Source organism: Electrophorus electricus, chromosome 6, assembly GCF_041902795.1.
Source record: "Electrophorus electricus isolate QZ-2024a chromosome 6, ASM4190279v1, whole genome shotgun sequence".
NCBI classification, from domain to species: domain Eukaryota; kingdom Metazoa; phylum Chordata; class Actinopteri; order Gymnotiformes; family Gymnotidae; genus Electrophorus; species Electrophorus electricus.
The window spans coordinates 23,937,288-23,956,337 of record NC_137502.1 but is presented as its reverse complement, the minus strand read 5'-3'; the positions used below and the strand labels follow the sequence as shown (position 1 = coordinate 23,956,337).

General features: G+C 43.3%; 2 protein-coding genes across 3 annotated transcripts; one reads left to right on the top strand and one right to left on the bottom strand.

The window, feature by feature from the left end:
• The first annotated feature begins 3,606 nt into the window (after nt 1-3,606).
• Nucleotides 3,607-13,486, top strand: LOC145658580 (inositol-trisphosphate 3-kinase A-like). Its single transcript, XM_081716045.1, has 7 exons — nt 3,607-4,803; nt 10,275-10,374; nt 10,655-10,868; nt 11,150-11,354; nt 12,265-12,366; nt 12,619-12,690; nt 12,807-13,486. Exons 1-7 carry the CDS (start codon nt 3,622-3,624, stop codon nt 13,017-13,019), a joined length of 2,088 nt encoding a protein of 695 aa, XP_081572171.1. The 5' UTR covers nt 3,607-3,621; the 3' UTR covers nt 13,020-13,486.
• Nucleotides 13,487-15,378: 1,892 nt separating this feature from the next.
• Nucleotides 15,379-18,975, bottom strand: LOC145658581 (actin maturation protease-like). Of its 2 annotated transcripts, none has more exons than XM_081716047.1 (7): nt 18,688-18,975; nt 18,270-18,468; nt 18,038-18,106; nt 17,628-17,752; nt 17,209-17,338; nt 16,862-16,932; nt 15,379-16,702 (listed from the first exon to the last, which is right to left on the bottom strand). In XM_081716047.1, exons 2-7 carry the CDS (start codon nt 18,437-18,439, stop codon nt 16,371-16,373), a joined length of 897 nt encoding a protein of 298 aa, XP_081572173.1. In that variant the 5' UTR covers nt 18,440-18,468; nt 18,688-18,975; the 3' UTR covers nt 15,379-16,370. The 2 variants fall into 2 exon arrangements, with proteins under 2 accessions (XP_081572173.1, XP_081572172.1); XM_081716046.1 differs by having other exon boundaries at nt 18,270-18,465.
• Between the last annotated feature and the right edge of the window lie 75 nt (nt 18,976-19,050).

Sequence of the window (19,050 nt, the reverse complement as noted above, 5' to 3'; positions counted from 1 at the left end):
AAGAAGTATTGATAAAATATTATACACCTTCTTGTGTATTATGTCATGGGAAATGTCTGTGTCGTAGCCTGTAAACTGAAGGGAGCAAAGCAGTGTTGGACGAGAGAGAGATGTTCAGCTAAGCTTCTGAAGATAACCTGGAGGTGATCGCAGAGAAACTGGGGTGGTGAAATCCAGATCTTGGACAGATTGGCACTGAATAATCTGTCACCGTATATCTGTTATCTGATCAGGAGTCAGTAGAAAGTTGCTTTTCAGATGGGTGAAACTAAAGCCTTCCTGAAGAATCTGCTGTCACATCACTCACTAAATATGTGGTGAAATGTAATAAAACACATTGCTTTGAACCCTTGGAGTGGCATAGTTAAAGACTGGCCTGCATTGTTATGAATAAAACTATTTGCTTGTTGGATAAGGTCTATGCATTAATTTACCCATGGAGCACATGTGAGATTGTTCAGGAAGCCCCTTACACCTCACGCTGTAAATGAGCACACAATAAAACACACAATTAAAAATGTGATTTGTAAAAGGGATTGTTTGCATACTGCACTCTTCCGTGATATCATTAGCACTGCAAAAGCCCAGCATTGTCAGGATAACTGACAATATTTTTATATTGTACAAAAAAAGACTAGAATGTGCAGGGTGTGATCTTGAATGCGAGTCCTGTGATATCAATGACCGAGTGTTTGAGCACATGACGCCCGACACTGTGACAGCACACCAGGACAAAGCATGTAATAAAACAATAACTCTGCATGTGTCTCTGACTATGCTCTACTTGGTCTCTCAGCTCTAAGGGGAGGTGTGATGCTACAGATGCCCTTTTCCTGTTGTTACAGAGTTGTATGCAGGCATGACAGTACCTACTGAACATACAGAATGTACTTCCTGTTTTGCATTTTCTATTCTGCAGATCAGACTTCAGTTTGAGGGTGAGGTCGGTGTAATGGTGGCTGTGGTTGGTGCAGTGACATTAGGAAAAGGCTCCAAGAATGAGACAGATGACTGGACTTTTCTGCACTTTCACTCACCCGGTTCATTTTGTGGCTTTTATAGTAAGAGTGGTGAATAAGCAAAATACATTATATAAGAGGGCATGGCCTGTGACTGCTTCCACAAAGTTTAACTCATTAAATATTCATACAGTGTTATGCATATATCTGTGATGCTGGTAGTTCATAGAGGTTGATACTCTTACACTTTTGCATAAAAAAGTTGCTTTTTATGTAAAGAGTCTTGCATGCATCACAGGTTGCCAGAGGTTGGCTGACAAACTGAGTAATTGTGATTGCACCTGATGGCCACTCGGTCTGTACATTTAATCAAAGCATTTGGTGAGTGTAGGTGCAAGGAAGGTATTTCTAATAAAGAGACTTTTAAGTGCAGATACTTATTACACAGGCCTGATGCTTGCACTATCACACACACACACACACACACACACACACACACACACACACACACACACACACACAATGTATGCCTTTATACAGTGCAACCTGTTTCAGTTTTGTTTAATATAGGGTGCTCATCAAGCATACATTTCTACTGCATTTGCCTCTTTGTATGATCAACATTCCAAAGTGATGCAAGAAGATTTCAAGATGTCTGGTTGGTACCCAACTCATGATAAACCCAGGAGCACTGGTTCTCATGCCATACTTCTGTGAATTAGGGATATGTATCTGCATGAGTGTCTGCATGGTTAAAAATAAAAAACTCAGCATTGACTCTGAAGAATGTTCGTAGCCTCCTGAACAATAATGACTGGAACAGCAGACCACATAGATGCACTACGCTTACTGCATATGAGCCCATGAAGTGATATTGTAGCTCTTAGTGAAACACAACTCTGATGAAGATTCGCTGACAGACATCGGTGCAGGATACACGCTCTTCTGGTACGGGTTTCCTGAAGGCGTGTGTCAACTTCATGGAGTTGTCTTTGCTGACTGCTCGGTAGCTTTGCTGGGGCACTTCAGGGCATGGCATGGTGGATACCTCTGGCAAAAGGCCACTTCGCTACATAGTTGAGAGTCTATGCTCTCCCCCTGGATGCTGGAGAGAACATCAAAGATGCCTTCTGTGAAATTCTTGATGCTGCACTCTCCAGCACGCCTCGATCTGACAAACTTCTCATGGGAGAGCAAGTTTCAGGTTGTGATGAGCAGCTCTGGAATGGAGCAACTGGAAGACACAGCATTGGTAAACTAAACAGAGGTGGTCTCCCACTGCTCACTTTGTTCCCTATTCATCAACTGGTCATAACAAACGTAGTCTTTCAGATACAAAATATAATTTCATTATGGATGCATTCTCGATCTAAAGACTACATTACTGTTCATTAGTGTGCCTTCCATGATTTGTCAGTAATCTAGGTCATGTAACCCAGGTCATGCATGATGCTCAATGCTGTACTGACAGCGGTGAATTAGATCCCGTATTAAACCGAACGTGTCCACTACTAAAGAAACAGAAAAGCCTGAAAAGCATCTTAACAGTAAGTTCATAGAAACCTGACTACCTCTTATACACTTTCGTAAGAGGCTGGCAGATGCTCTTGGAATACTGCAAAACTAAATCCAACCCTACATGCTGTGTTTCAGAGACTATTCATTCATTAATTTGTTCATTCATTCATTCAGAGACAAGGCCTCTTGTGAAAATAGCCAGAGCTATTTGTGTCACACTGACATCTTAGCAGCATGCCAAGAATAGATGACAGAATCACCAGTGAAGACAATAACATACCACAGCCTCTAGCCTGGTCTTTACATGGTCCAGCTCTATGTGTTGGACTCTATAGTCACCAATAGTAGCATTCTCATCAGCGACAGATGACACTATCTTGGTGTTTCTTTGTTTTAAATGGAAACACAGCCATCTTCGCTTGCGATGGAATACCTGGCACGTCTGTATGCGTGCATATGTGTAGTCTTCATATCATCATGCTGTTTTTTTTTTTTGTTTGTTTTTTTGTTTTTTGTTGTTGTTTGACTCGTCATGTGCAAATAACGCACTTAAAACACAAGGGGGGGACAAAACTCCAGAGTGAAGGCGAATATAAAATCTGACCATTTTTAATTTATAAACTAACAATAACGAACTTTATAATTAGGTACACTCTTATCTAATAATACTTTTTAATGTTTTAAATATTTTAATTAAAAAATATTTTAGTGCTGGTTTGATTAAAGTGTCAATTTGAAAAAAAAAACCCAGATAATTCAGCTGTCTGAGTTGGTACTAGCTGATAGTTCGATAGTGTAACGACTTTTTATTAATGACATTTGTGATCATCTAGAAAAATAAGATAAGCTGTTACAGATGAAGAGCTATTTCGCAATTTTAACGCGATACTGTCCCTTCAAAATAAGTTGTATTGAATGCTTATTTCTATTATCTTGCCTTTCAGAAAATAATGGTACCGAGTTTTGCCCCTTTTTGAGTAAATGCAGGTGGAACCGACTGCTTCATAAATGCTGGGCATAACAAAGAAAAGAAAGATCAAGAAAGTGCTCAATCTTCAAAGTTCATCCCACTGCCATGACTTCTTGAATGGGCGTGGCGCCGATGTTAAAAGAATTAGGATGATTGATCAGCACGGTATGCAGAATGGGTCAGTCGCTCTGTGTCTCGACGTGCTCAGCGACGCCTGTATTCAAAGTGAAAGGAAACTCTCAGGCACGGCCAGGTGCGACGTTGAGAGTTGACGGAACAAGTACTTTGGCACACGGAGGTGACCGGTCGGACAGGAATCCAATGAAAAATAAGCAGTTGCCAAGGCTTAAATCGTATCGCCGTAACACCATCGAAACGGAGCATGTGTTTAAGAATTGTGGCGAGGTAGACGGCCAGGAAAAGTTATTTAACGGCCGAAGCGATTTAGAAACGGATCTAACCGTCGTGTGTAGGAGCGTATTCGATGATGAACATGTGTCCGTGTCGTCTGTGAGAAATCTTGAGAGAGTTTTGAGAGAGGAAACAAGTTGGTCTATCGATGCAGATTTTAGCACACCGAGGTTTGGTGGGCTCGATCGAGCTGAACTTTCGGATTGTACGTGCAGAGAAGGAGAAACGGGAAAGGACCATGACTGGAATACCTCATCGATGACTATGGAAAAATATTCTGAAGGACAGATCAGCGAAGCGGAGGATGTGTGCTTCGAGGGCAAAGCACAAAGGCTGCTGTCCCCTATCGATTCTCTGCCCATTTTAGAGGAGCGCATGAATCGAACAGAATCAAGCCCGAAGTTAAAGAGATGTGCAAACGGTTGTACGGTAAATAGTCTCTCTGTTCCTTCGGGTAGGACGAAACCTCCCCCCTTTAGAGGCAAACCCACTCGGCCGGGTGATGGGTTTACTACAGATACCCGGGACACCACGGACCAAGAAAATCTGTCCAACTCTACGGAGGAATACAGCGGCATTCAGGTTTTAATGGACAATCCTAATTTTCACGGAACTATTCCGAGATTAATCGTTACTCGCGAGCCAAGCCCTAGCCGGCTTCCAGACGCGGAGAGCTCGCTGACTGCCGACTTTTCGCTGGGCTTTAGGCGGTTATCATTAGACCAGCAACCGGACGAGGAGTTTGCTTGCTCCGACAGTGGATGTGGGGGCTCCCCGGTGCAGTACTTTTCCCCCCGGAAACTGTCTAGCTCATCCTCGGCTGGACTGTCGTCGGCTTCGTCGTTCGAGGAGTCTGAAGATGACTATGCTGGCAGCGACGCAGAGCCCACGAGCCTGTCCCCGAGCTCGTACGGCAGGTTTGGCAACTCGGACGAGGTCGCCGGGGTGAGTGAACTATTCCTCCTCCACGTTGTTGGTCAGGGACATGCACCGAAGATCTCTCGCGTTTTAGTGAGCCAAATCAGCACAGATTAAACGCTATAGTCCTGTATATCTAAAGAAAGTTTCTGTGTGTGTGTGTATCACTGCTCCTATCATTAGCAGACAGAGGTCTTGTCACACCCTCCACAGGCCATGCAACACATGTCAATCTTGTGGAGAGTCCACAAGATAGTTAATGATTAAATAGTTAATGATTAGTTGCTGCTGTCTCCCTGAGTGCAGGGAGGGGGGTGGATTCACTGCACAACCCTGATTATCATAACAGGATGCAACACTTGTCCTAGAGCTGATTGTTCTGTGGTCAGACAGGAGAGATTACTTGGTTTCATTGGCCTTGTGTTCGTATAGCACATTGTCATCAGGCAGATATTAGAAGAATGTAATTGCTTTCTCAGCTGGAAGGACAGAGCTACTTATAAAGTGGATAAACCTAAAATAACCAGGACTGTGCTGTTCAAGGTCTTGGGCTTCATTAGCAAAATCTTTATCACAACCTTGTGTTAAAGCACACCACAATTTGCTGCATGATCACAGTGTCTCTGGATGTTCTTGAAAGGCCATACTGAATGTTAGTCAGCACATATCTGATGTGTCTCACTTGGAGGCTGCACATCAGAATTAGAGGCCTGGGAATTGCGAGTTCTGCGCCGAGTGGCCGAAATGGGTGGGTGGGGATGCCGCTCGTCTCTTGGGAATCCCTCCCTTTTCCAAGTGAGATTTTGGGAGGTGCGATACAGAGAACTCTAGGAATTACGAACTGTGTTTATGACCATGCAGCTCAGCCCTGGGGTGGGGGGGGGGGTTGACTATAGTGCGATGATTAACGTCTCATCTGTTTTGAGCATGGATAACGTGACAGGATGGAGGTGGGTGCGGCGATTACGTTGTGCCATGTGTTATGGCAGCTTGTATGCAGATTGAGAACTCACCTGGGATTGTGGTAGTCTCGTGCTTCAATTTACATACAAGATATGTACAAGATGTGGTTCGCTTGTCCTGGAGAAACTTCTCTGATTAACATGATATGTGACTATTCACGATTAAGAAGGGGTCCATTTTCAATAGTCATTTATTGTAGTTGTATTGTAACATGTCATTAGGTCCTATAGGGCCTCATAGCTCATTTTATTACTTGTGCTAAAATGTAATTGGCACATAAGCATGACTAAAATAGTCATTTCCTCTTTACCTGTTTTCATTCCCCAGTTCTTATAGTTGTCGTATGTTTTTGTATCCAGTAAGAACTTTTAGGTAACATTATGTGGTTTATGGTCTGGTTATTCCCAATTATGCATTTGTTGTGTGTTTTTGCCCCATTTGTGGTACAGCGCAGGAAGTAACATGTGACTTCAGTCTTCTTCAGAAAAGACACGCACATGCTCCATCTAACTTCCTAAGGTAGAACTATCAAGATGTAGGTAATTCAAGGTGCGTGTGTGTAATGTATGTCTCATCAGTGAATCAGTATGGAGACATGAACCTCAGGAAGTGAGTGTGTACCTTAACAATAACAATCACTCCTATTTTATGTCTGAGTAAGCTTCCTTTGGTTTGGAAATAGCTGCTCGGCTGTTTGTAACCACTGTCAGCTGGTTCGGTGGCCGACCGCTATTCTTGCACACGCTGGGATGTTGCGTATTCCAGCCAGCCTGTTGTTTTGACATCAGTGACTGACGTCGCCACGCTTCCTCACACGTATACGTTTGTACGCACATGGTCTGATGGCCGTCTCAGTCGAGGCCATGTCATGGAAAATTGAACTGTAGGAGGTTCCTTTGTCACTAAGCAACAATGAAGCCATATATGGTGAGACTTGTTTTTTTTCAGTCCCTCTATCTCCATTTTCGCTTTTGAACTTGTGGTCATGACTTAGAAATGCCATTCGCCTTGATTATGGCAATGGTGTTTGTTTGTTTGTTTGTTTGTTTGTTTTTGTTTTTTTGCTGTGTGTGAATTCTTGTTCCACATTTTCAGCATTATGGTTAGAAAAGAACGAGGGGAAAATTTGCTCTTCCCTTCACACTCACGTGCATACATGCTTACGCACACACACGCACACGCACACGCACACGCACACATCTGTGGGTGCAAGAAAAAATGAGGGTGGCACTGTGGTTTCAGATATAAACAAGCTCATAAAGACTGAATTCAACGAAGCCGCCTGTTATGTTCTCTTATTACACACTACTCAGTGGATTCTAAATTTGATGTGATCCCTAAGGACAAGCTAGTGGAATCATCCAATTTCTCTCTCTCTCTCTCTCTCTCTCTCTCTGTTTGTGTGTCAGAAGAAATGTAGTTGTTGGACTGCTTTTTTTTTTTTTTTTTTTTTTTTTTTTATACACTGTGTACTGAAATTGTACCTGCATATCAGGAATTTTTCTTTCCAGAAAAGAAGGCGGTCTGAGGGGGTGGGGCAGGGGGTGGTGTGGAAAAAAAAGCGAGAGAACAGGCAGAGATTTGGAGGTGGGCGGGGACAGCTCCAACCTCATCTTGGCTAAGGAAACACCCGCAGATAAATGCACACCAACAAAAAAATAACTCATTTAAGTAAAATTACATTTTGCATATTTGCCTTCATATTTCATTTTGTGTGTTTTAGAGCAGTTCATAGGTAGGAACAGGAAGAAAGTGTGATTTTGAAATCAGGATGAGCATACATGTTTACATGTTTTATGTGAAACTAGACAAAAAGCTGATTGGAAGATTAGGGTCATGGGCAGGACCAAAAAGCAGTACGGTCAGGAGGGACAGGATATCGGCTAGCTAAAGAGAGGGACAGAAACAGACACATGAGAGTTGGAGGAGAGCTACTTGCTGTCTGTCTGTCTGTGTCTGTCAGCTGATTTTCTCTGCTGTCGCAATATTGCTCCATCTATGAGGTGACCCCTACTCACACTCCCAGACTCTCACATATTCCTTAAGGCAAAAGCTACGTTTGCTTAAACATTTGGTCAGGGCAGGCATTCATACCCAACTAGAGCTTACTGAGCCAGGGTCCATGTGTTTACATCCTTGGTGTGTGTGTGCACGCACATGCACTCATTCAGGGTTTAAATGTTTAGACAGTGCCCCGTATGTTTTCTGGGGTGGTTACATCATTACAGCAGCAACCCTTGACCTCTGGAATGGAATCTTATCCGTGGCGGCTGATGGGGCTGGGTCATTGTCAAGGTCACGACAGCAAAATACTTTCCACTGAAACTGAATGGAATTTAACGTGTGTGTGTGTGTGTGTGTGTGTGTGTGTGTGTGTGTGTGTGTACGAGGGTCAGAGCATTGCTTACAAAAAACAATGACGACCTTGACATCAGCATAGTGACAGGTTTTGCTGAGTATGGTCTTTTTTTCCCTGCGGGTCAGGTGTGTCACATGACCCCTGGCTTCTTTTACCCTGGGGGCCAATATAGGAGAAGACAAACAAGCACATTAGGAGCTGTGTGGGAAAATGCTCCGTCATTGAATGGAGCAGGGTAGGGGAGGTGGAATATGAATGCAGCATTAGGTAAAAGGGATTGATGAGGTCAAGCCCACTGTGTAGAGCTGAGAGTATTAACTCAGAAGGAGTGATGGGATTAGGCTCCATTAGCTCAGGACAGGCATGTTTGATGAAGCAGACGGCAGAAGAAGCTGACAATGTTGCTCGCGGCAGGCATCAATGAAGTGGAGCGACAGGGTAAGAGGCCTTAAATGAACTGCAATGCTGGCTGCTGCATTCATGCTAAATCACAAAGGCCCGGGAACTGTGCAGTCGTTCGGTAGGATTCTCATTTATAACCTGTGGCTTTGAATCATGTCGTTGCACTGACCGGTGAGTGAGTGAAATGACCGATCTGCTCCCATCATTAACAATCAGTAGTTGTTATTAATCGTAAGCAAGCAACTATAATAATCAATTTGTGAGAGTGATTTTTGATGATACTAGGTCTTCACAATTATACCAACAGCATCACTTGGCAAGCTGTCATGTCCACAGGATGTCACCCTGACATACCAAAAAGCCAAAAAAAAAACACTTGAGTTACAGCCAGTTGTCATTACACCCGACAAAGGGTCATAACTCTTCCTAATGTCACCCAGAATCTGTCACTTCACATATTTATGTCAGCTTGGCTTCAAAGTTGACAACAGATGCTTTTATGTCAGCTGGAATAAACATTTTATAAACACAAAGTCTGTTGTCGTGAAGGGTTTATGTAGGTGTCATGTAGCCTTCTAAACACTGTAAAGTGTTCTTCATAAAGCTATATGAGTGTGAAGACTGCCACAATCTATGGATTGAACGATGGAGGAAAATCAGATGCATGGGGAAAGTTCAGAGGTGTGTGTGTGTGTGTGTGTGTGTGGAGCATTGCGTGTACGTGGGTGTGTTTTGAGGTTTTAAAGAGTGTGTGTGTGGCTGGCTGGCTACTTAACTTGCTGCACTCAGAAGTGTGTTGGGTTTTTTTTTGTTTTTTTTAGAGCTTGTAGGTTTCTGTTTGCTAGTTTTCACAGGTGGACATGCCTTTATATTATAGATTTTTTTTAAAGAAAAGGCTGGTTTAGATGAGGGTTGGGTATCAGATTAGGGTTATTTTATTACAGTATAACTGGAACCAGTGTAAGACTTCACAAAGATAGGGTTACTTAATTGCGTGTGTGTACAAGGGGTGGGGGGGGGGGGACTTTTTTTTTTGTTTTGTGGTCCTTTCCTGTAATCCAGGTGATCCGGTCAGGCAAATGGAGTAGAACTGAGTTTGATTAGTGTTGGTGTGGCGAGTCCTGCACCCTTAACCCTGCACAAGGACAGAGCATTAATTTAGTACTCCCTCTCTTACCCACACACACGTGTACACAGACAAGCATGAGCAACGGTTGTCATTTCCCACACACAATCCCTGCTCTAATTAATCATTTGCCTGTAATCAATACCGCAGTGACGTAAATGCGTCATTCCTTTTCTCTGTGACCTCGCGTGGCAGATAAATTTTTTTTTTTTTTTTTTTTTTTTTTTTTTTGGTAAAGTCGTCCCCTCCAAACAGAAGCGTGGGCTCTCGCAGTTCCCTGGGAAATGAGCCCTCCAGCCCTGTGTCCAGAAAGGCCAGGCAGCCAGACAGCATTTGATCAGACAGGCAGTGGCGACGTGCCCCACAGGACCTGCTGCCACTGTTCCCATGACGAGTACCTGGGGCTCTTCCACACAGAGTTGGTGTAGTCTAAAAGACTCTGAGGAAAATGAAGCGGGTGGGGTGAGCGCAGTAGGTGAGCCTACCTGTGCCAGGACGAATGGATGTGCTATGTTCCCGAATCGTAGTGGCTGCATACGGTGCATAAGGCCCTGTGCAGGGCAGAACCCCTGCCACTCACGTGTGTGTGTGTGTGTGTGTGTGTGTGTGTGTGTGTGTGTGTGTGTCTCTCTGTCTCTCTGTTTTTAGACAAAGGATTGGAGGAAGCAGAAAAGTGTGGTACACTGCTCGCTGCTTGTAGACTCCTTCAAGAAGTACTACCCATGGGTCCAGCTGGCAGGCCACGCAGGTGTGTGTGTGTCTCTCTCTCACACAAAGACTTCACAAAGGTCTCATTAATCAGAGTTGAGCCTAACATTATAGGAAATATGCACTAAAATATGCTAAGATACTGCAGGAACAGAATTTGGAAAGATTGAGTACTAATGGCTTGGTGAACCACTAGCTGCCCTCGAACAAGCTTGGATAGCTTCTCTCATTGTCACAGTGCAACATTTTAATATTTAACACGTAAAAGGTTATATAAGTCGATTTTAAACAAGTATGTGTGTGTTTGTGTGCATGTGCAGGTAATTTTCAATGGGATGAGTACGGCAGACTCCTGAAGAAGTATTGCGAGTGTGAGCAGCTGTGTCTGACTCGGCTGATGGACGACTCACTGCAGCCATTCGTGCCAAGTTACCACGGCGTGGCGCGCAGGGACGGACAAGACTACAACGTGATGGAAGACCTGCTGGCGTCCTTCGACTCCCCTTCCATCATGGATTGCAAGATGGGCAGCAGGTGAGGGGAAGACGCAGGACAGCAGATCTGAGGGAGACCGTGTGCTGCGGGACCCTGGAAATGGCTTCCACTGACCCTTCTGCTGTTGTCAGCATTGCACAATGAATCACTAACTAATCGGTCTGTCTGATCAGAAACACACGCACGAGATTATGGTGATTATGTTGTGAGAATACTCTCCTAATAATCGTCTCAATTCTTAAGTCGTCTTTTTCACGTTCTCATTCTTTGCTCTTTCTTTTTTCCTTTCTCTCTCTCTCTCTCTCTCCCCGCGTGTCCAGGACGTACCTTGAGGAGGAGCTGGTGAAGGCGCAACAGCGGCCCAAGCTACGGAGGGATATGTACGAGAAGATGGTGGCGGTGGACCCGGACGCTCCCAGCCCAGAGGAGAGGCGGCAGCAGGCCATCTTGAAGCCCCGCTACATGCAGTGGCGAGAGACGCTCAGCTCCACAGCCACGCTGGGCTTCCGCATCGAGGGCATCAAGGTGGGTATGGCTCCCAGCTCTTAAAGCCAGCGCTGTGTTGAATGGCAGGACCAGGAGGACTGTTTACTTGCAGGGGAGCATACTGACTGGGTGATGCAACCCAACCCTGTTGGCAAGTTTAGTTCCTGATTACGAGATAGTGACAGAGTTCTTTTTCTCAGAATATCTGTTTTAACTGTCCGGATGTAATGTGTAAGCTGCTTACATCGTTTAAAAAAAAAAAAAAAAAACCCACTTCAGTCATGCAGGCTCATGACTCCGAGAACTTGGGTTGGAATTTGACGTCTCTTCCTACCTGTATTGGTGATGTGCTGCTATGTTTGGATTATTGGCCAGGTTACTGTAAATTTGCCTTGAGAATCTGTCTTTTATTTTTAATTTTTTTTTTACCTGATAACTTGGTTAATTAATAGATAAAACATTGTTCCTTTTAAATTTTGCATGCTGATGATGGTCAGACTGTTGTGTAGCTATTGCTATGGTAATATTTCTTGATATTATTTTTGATTGTAAACTGTTAAACACAGAATATTTTAGTTGATTTGTAATCCAGACATTGTTGGCATGTTCACCCTGATCTGACTGATCTGAGTTGTAATTCAACCATTACAGCCGTCGGTGTGTTTCTGAGTCCCTGAGTATATATAGATAAAGATAAATGCGTCTTGGCGTGAAAACAAATTCCAGATGATGATGATGGCAAATGTTCAAGATAAATATATGAATAGCCACTACCACAGTTGACTGTCTGTTCCGTCTGTGCTCTATGACCTAATTTTCCATTGCAGGACTAAATGCAAATGTATTAGGCATTTGTCTGGCCTCACGCTCTCACTCTCTCATGCGCTCGCTCTCTCTGTCTGTGTGTGTGTGTCTGTGTGTGTGTGTGTGTGTGTGTGTGTGTGTGCAGAAAGCAGATGGCACATGCAATACTAACTTTAAAAGGACTAAGCACAGAGAACAGGTTATGAAAGCCCTGGAGGACTTTGTGAATGGGAACTCTGAGATCCTGGTAAGTCTGCTCTGCTCCAGCTGAACGCAGAGCTAATGAATTCTGTCTTTGTAACACAGTTGATTCCTTTCTGCAGTAAATGATTACATCAAGTAAGTTGGCCTTCCAAACACAGATAGGCCTAGTAGTAGGTTTATATCAGGCACTTAATGGTGATTCCCTATTAAAAACTCAAGCATGGTTAAGACTTGTCCCAGTTTAAATAGAGTAGTATGTCTTGTTTAGCTATTCTTTACTTTTCTCTGTTTGTAGAGGAGATACCGCAAGAGATTAGAGGAACTGCGTGGGGTGCTGGAGATGTCCGAGTTCTTCCGGACGCACGAGGTGAGTCGTAGTCTCCCCTCACTCGTGGCCAGAGGGCCATCTCCATTAGACTGGTTTCGATAGGTGCGCCTGTTTACATTCCAGTTGTGGAGACCACTATCGCCCCCTGTCTGCAGGTGGTGGGCAGTTCACTCCTGTTTGTGCATGACTCCTCGGGCCAAGCCCAAGTGTGGATGATCGACTTTGGGAAGACAGTACCTTTGCCCCCACGCCAGACCCTGGACCACCGCACGCCCTGGGTCGAGGGCAACCGTGAAGATGGCTACCTCTGGGGCCTGGACAACCTGATCGAGATCCTGGGAGCTATGCTTGCCTCTCCCCAGCCTTGAGAGAGTGAGAGAGGGGCACACACAAGGTGGCATACTAACAGCTCCATACTGTAGGAGGAAGGGAGAGGTGAAGAACAGGAGCTAATGATGGACCAGAGTGGATATACTTCACCAGCCTCACCAGACTGCTGATCAGCCATGTACATGCATGCACGCACACTCACACACCCACCGCTCAGTAAAGCAGGACACATGTAAAGACCATGCACTGTAACTGGACCAAAATAAGGAAGAATCAGAAAATCGGAGGGTCATATATATATATATACACACACACAATTTATTTTCTATTTCAAGCTCAGGAAATATGCAAACACTAGCACACTGGAATGTTCTTAATATTTTTATAGTATTGTAAATAGACTAATTTAATTTTAGCCTTAAGGGCCGCCACCTTTCTTTTAAATGTCTCTGCGTCATATATTTATATATATATTTATATATATATATATATATATATATATATATATATATAAATTAAATATATATGACACAGAGAGTATCCTCAATGCTCTCAAAGTAGTATATATTTTTGTGTTTGGAAAATGTAACGCTCACCAAGTAACATGTACTCTGCACTTGGTTTGAGGGTCTTGAAGCTTTCACAAGTGTTGAACTTCACCTTTCCCTGGGAGATGATATAGATTGGTGGTTTGGGGTTTTCTTTAAAGACCAACACACTGTAAGCCAGAGCATTCGTTAGGACATTGGGTCTGCTGAGCTCATTGTAATTCTTCACATTTTGGAAAGCTTGTTGACACTGTCACAGGGCACATATAGTTTATCTTAATTGTTTGAGTGGACTTCCTGTCATCACTGGGAGACTGGGAGTTTCATTGGTGGAGATCAGAGTTTTGGAAAGCCACTGCATTGTGAAGCCTACTGGTGACTAGCTTACTAAGGTGGGGGGGAACTTTACTTATTAGCATTGTCATCTAGAGTTGTTAGATTCTCTAAATGGCTTTAAGTTGAACAGAATCATCATCCAGGCCTACGAACGTCTTAGAGCTAGGGAACAATGACTTGTGTCCTAATTAACCAGTATGGGAGTACACCTTGAAGTGATTGAGCCAAGAACACCAATACACTAACCACTCTATATTAAGGTGTGTGTGTATATAAGGGCAGTGTTGCATATTGCGCAAAAGTATTGCTAGTAGAGTTGTTTCCGCATAATTAATATTGTCTGATTTCATTGTTTCAGGAGGTGTCCCGTGAACTTTTTTAGGCTCTGTGGGTGTGGTTTGTATTTTTGCTCATTTTGTTTCTTTTGTTTTTCTAACGAGGTTGTTTGGTTGTTATGTTGTGGAAATTTCTATGTAATTTCTATGTACTTATCTTTTGAACTTCTCTTAGAAAACAGGTTTCATGAGAATTCTGAGATATTTCTAGGGAAATATGCAGTCTACAATTTAATTGAAAAATTCTTTACACCTGTTTCAATAGAATTGCCTAGAAAGAATGCTGCCATACATTCAGTTTTGGTTAATCCTCTGGCTAGTCCTGTGACAGTTTACCTTACGTAAGTTTGGGTGTCTGCATCCAAGAACAAAATTCAGTGAGGGGTACGTGTTGACGAACCAGTTCCTGGTCATGCCTCGTCATGGGTGCTTCTGCAGTACCTTTATACATGCATCGCACTGTGCTACACTAAGCTAAAGCAGGACTTTACCACTGTTGTTCCATGCATGTGAAGGGAAGCCACCAAAGGCTTTTGTAATGTGTCTATTCCTGCACAATCCAAGTCTTGGAGGTCTTATTCTTGACCAGACAAGCCCTGATAAATGGGTTCTCTGAGACCCTCTGGTAGGCGCTGTTTTGGAATCCAGCGGTTTAATTCCTGCCATTCCCCACTGTCAGATGACTTCTTTCAGGTCTTTTCTTTTTCCCCTGTGAATGTAGTTTGAAGATGGTGGCAGAGTTTAGCACCACTCTTTTCTAAAGTCGAGAAACGGATCCTCTAACAGGAGTCAGGATTTGGTGGTTTAACAGGACTACCATGCATGATGTCTTGGTTTGTCAGTCAGCAATCCAACACAGCATTACAGCTGCAACTGTGACTACCTTTCAGACACTTCCACTCAGCACAAGGCAACATGTCCCTGCAGTCATGCCAAAATGTTAAGTGAACTTACTAGGCTGAATACATTTCAGTTCTTTTATTTTATGCAGAAATAACAGGTTGGTTTAGGAAAATTTTATAGCCCAGAAATGGACTTAAGTGCTTGGCTGTTCTCCCACTTTCTTTATCTTTGAATGCTAATGCAATAAACTGGAACTGTGAGCATTAAAAGAACTTTCTTCTCATTATTACATTCAGCGAGAGCATTTCAAATATGTAATGTGATTTGGGTGTGTGTGTTATACAAACTGTTTTTATTAGTAGTTGTCTCAAATTCAGATACAGATTACATGCCTCATCACCCATATGTAAACTTAGTTTTCCATTATGAACCTATTGCATCATGTTTCTGCTTTCATAAGTTCCTTAAACAGAAGAAACACTTGCTCAACATACAATGACCATAGGTTAACCCTTAGTACACTTTACCTAAGACTCAACTAGTAACAGTCTGTGAAAATGAAGTAGGTGCATATGACCAATTGTATTCCTTTATAATAACTGAATCATGTTTATAGCAAATATCACTTTAAACTGGTGTATTTCTGAAGAGACAAAAGTGGTGTTTTCTACAAATGCTTTTCAGCCTGGATGTTATTCCCTCCTGAGAACCAGCCATCGCAGGTGTGGCAGTAGTGCTTACAGGTCCATTAGTCACAGTGTATGAGTCATAGCAGACCTGCTACACTGATGCTGGTTCAGAAATGAACTTGAGAATCGTTTATATACTCAGGACTTCCCAAACTGTACAGCCAAAACACCCCCTTTTGTTTCATGTCCTTTACAAACAACTTCCCAGAATATACCTAATTATAACGCATGTTCTCAAAGGTGCCAAGTTATCATAGCACATCAATATAAATATATATCAACAGTATCTGGCACCTTTGGAAAAACATGATGTGACTGAAGGTAACAAAATCCTTTGGGTTTATTTCTGAGTCACAGTAGCAAGAATATGTTGCTCAGCTTCCTCAAGACCTGGAATGTCCAGGCATCCAAATTTCACAAGAAAGGGAATTTCATAAATTTCCATAAAAACCTGAGTGCTTCCTCTGGGGTAGCACATGCACCCTAGTGGACAAAGTGTGAAATGCAGGCTGAAGTGACAGATTTTACACCGCTTTTCAATTCAAAACATACTTATTACACTTTTCACACACATAACCTCAAAACTTCCAAAATATAAAATCCTGTCAATAGAGGTACTCAATTAGCCACTCCTATGGTCAGTTTGGCTGTGGGCATGTGTAGAGCAACACCACTTGGCCTGCCAGTCCCTCCTCCACTCCACCAGGGGGCAGCACATAGTATGTTCCATCGCTAGCCCTCTGGGGATCCATTTCCTTGAGCTGAGCATTACTCTGTGTCACTGTGTCGAACTCCCACAGCTGGTAGCGTAGGCTCTTGCCCTGTTTGGTTAAGACGTAGACCTCGCTGACTGCACTCATGGGCCACTCAGCAGGGACTCCACCTTGGCAAATGTGGAGCCAGGGCAGAGTGGTGTCTCTGGGCATCTGCTTGCTGGTTACACTCCCCTGGACCAGGCCAAGCAGAACACCTGAAATACACCAGAAAGCCGATAGACAAACGCATGCAGTTGGTTCTACTTGCCAGACCATTATAGGAATTCCAGTAATAAAACTGCATATTCAGCATAGGTTGTTTTTTGTGTTTGTTTATTTTTGCTGTGAAGGTTTTGTGTACCACCATATCTCACCTGATGCTACAGCCCAGTGGGCTTTGTGTCCTTGGCGTAGGCAGGGTTCATGGTTAAAATCCTCATCATATCTGTGCCAAAGCGGTCAAGGTGTACATGGGAGCATGCAGCGCTGCTGGAATAATGCAGCACCACCTAGTGGAGCAACCATGAAATTAGAGAAAATGTGATCTACCTCTCGTAAGCCTTTTTTTTCCCAGTTCCGCTGCACATGTTAACTGGATTGAAGCCTAGGATTTTAATGTGTCCAGGAGATGCATGCAAATGTTAAGAGAGTTGTATGTGTAAGAGTATAAGAGTGGGATAGGTCCTGCGTGTGCATTTACGTGTTAAAAGGATAAGGATACGGTATTAAGATCGGCTGGCCACCAGTGAGATGCTTCTGGATAGTCACAGCATTGTCACCTGCCATGCCACCCGACAGCCTCTGAACTCTGCAGCCGCACACCTCCTCCGCAAGAAGAGCCATGTCACTGGCTAACACAGGCCAAAGAGAACAATCTAAACAGTCCACTTAGACACATTTTGCATTACAAAGGAAAAGTTCAGATGTTCCACCTTCACACTGAAACTCAATTTCATTGCACTGCAAACTGAATTAGCCAGTTTCTTCCTGCATTTTCTTCTCTAAAAGACTGGTTATTTTGGTGCATTTTTGTTGCTGTTCAGACTTACGTGTACATTCATATACTCTGTGAAAGCATTCCAAAACTTGCCAAGCACCCCAATGTGATACATGTGGCCTCTGCACCAAGCAAACAGGTACCTGAAAACATTTCTCCCTGGGCAGTATAACCTTTGTCCAGTGCAGTCTGGGTGATCTTCTCTAAGGACATGGCCTGTGCAGGCTTCAGTAAAGATGCAGCCATCCATAAGGCCACTAAGCCACATCTTCAGTCAAACAAATAACATAAATTAAAATTGGTCCCAATTCAAATCATAAATATGAAAGCAAATAAAAATTCTACACGGATAGTTAGACAAGAGAATGAACAGAGTTCTGTAGGGAAATGGGGACTTCAGCACAGCCTGCTTTTGTTTGCCCATTGCTCCAATACACCTGATTGAACTTAATACTCAACATATTATTCTCACCATGCTGAATCTGGTGTTTTGGAAGACTGGAAAACACTGAGCTGTGCACTGCTGCAGTCAAACAAAACATAGGGGACTCACTTAGGGCCATCCTGAATCAGTGAAGGCACGTAGGTGTTAATGAGCACCCACTGGAGGTCCTTCCTGAAACTGCAAAAATAAAATAAAATGTTTTTAACAATCAGTGTTCATAAAATAGGCTAATAATATAAACAAAACCACACAAAAATCTATTTGCTCTATTGTATGTGCAGTGAAACTGTCTCTTACATTCTACTCTTTATATGTATAAGTTCTATGAAGGTTTTCCTACCTACTCTCTCTCTGCCCAAGTAGTAACCGGGCCTCCTCAAAGTCCCCCTCCATGGGGGATTTTCCCGCTGCTATGGCCTGATAGAGCTTCTGTTTGTTTGGCACCAGTGAAGCTGGGGCCATGAGAGGTGGTGGTGGAGGAGGAGGAAAAAGATTGGGATCTGTTGACATGGTCGGTCACTGTCCACCTTATCGCACTGCTGGGTGAGGAGAGGTCGGGATAACAAACAGGTGTTCCTTTGGCATTAGTAGAAGTGAAATACAGTGCATGTGACAATACATTATTAAAGCAAAGGCCGACAGTGATGACTGTAATATAGGCCACAGCCCGTTTAACGTTTTATTACTGCAGACTGACATTTGCTCATCAGAGCGATTATAACGTTCTTTCCCGAAAGCATAGCAATAAATATACCGACCTCAGTCAAACTTCTGTGGTGTTTGGTGTAACTCCATTACATTACATCCCACAGAAATAAACCCTCATAGGTTGCGAGACAGTTTTAAGCGTGCATAATGGAGAAACCAATTCCGAATAAGGAAACAAGCGGGTAGTCGTATCATTGGCATTAAAAAAAAAAGGTCACATCTAATCTGACTTATTTTGGGACTAAACCTATTTTGTCCCAAACTACTCGTAGTGTTGTGCCACGTTTCTCTGCAGAATCGATACAAAGTTGCGTTAGTGCAATAATGTATTACCCGAACATTATAGACTGGTACAATGTAGCAAACCAATCAGATCAAAGCTTTATCTAGTAACCAATAAAAATGACGTGCCT

What these genes read in the sequence shown, in the direction of transcription:
- LOC145658580 (XM_081716045.1), top strand. Translation starts at nt 3,622, where the DNA reads ATGGGTCAGTCGCTCTGTGTCTCGACGTGCTCAGCGACGCCTGTATTC. An exon ending in CCAGCTGGCAGGCCACGCAG is followed by an intron (nt 10,375 to 10,654) that starts GTGTGTGTGTGT and finishes GTGCATGTGCAG; the next exon opens with GTAATTTTCAATGGGATGAG. An exon ending in ATGGGAACTCTGAGATCCTG is followed by an intron (nt 12,367 to 12,618) that starts GTAAGTCTGCTC and finishes CTCTGTTTGTAG; the next exon opens with AGGAGATACCGCAAGAGATT.
- LOC145658581 (XM_081716047.1), bottom strand. Translation starts at nt 18,439, where the DNA reads ATGTCAACAGATCCCAATCTTTTTCCTCCTCCTCCACCACCACCTCTC. An exon ending in CTTGGGCAGAGAGAGAGTAG is followed by an intron (nt 18,107 to 18,269) that starts GTAGGAAAACCT and finishes TTATTTTTGCAG; the next exon opens with TTTCAGGAAGGACCTCCAGT. An exon ending in CTGATTCAGGATGGCCCTAA is followed by an intron (nt 17,753 to 18,037) that starts GTGAGTCCCCTA and finishes GTTTGACTGAAG; the next exon opens with ATGTGGCTTAGTGGCCTTAT.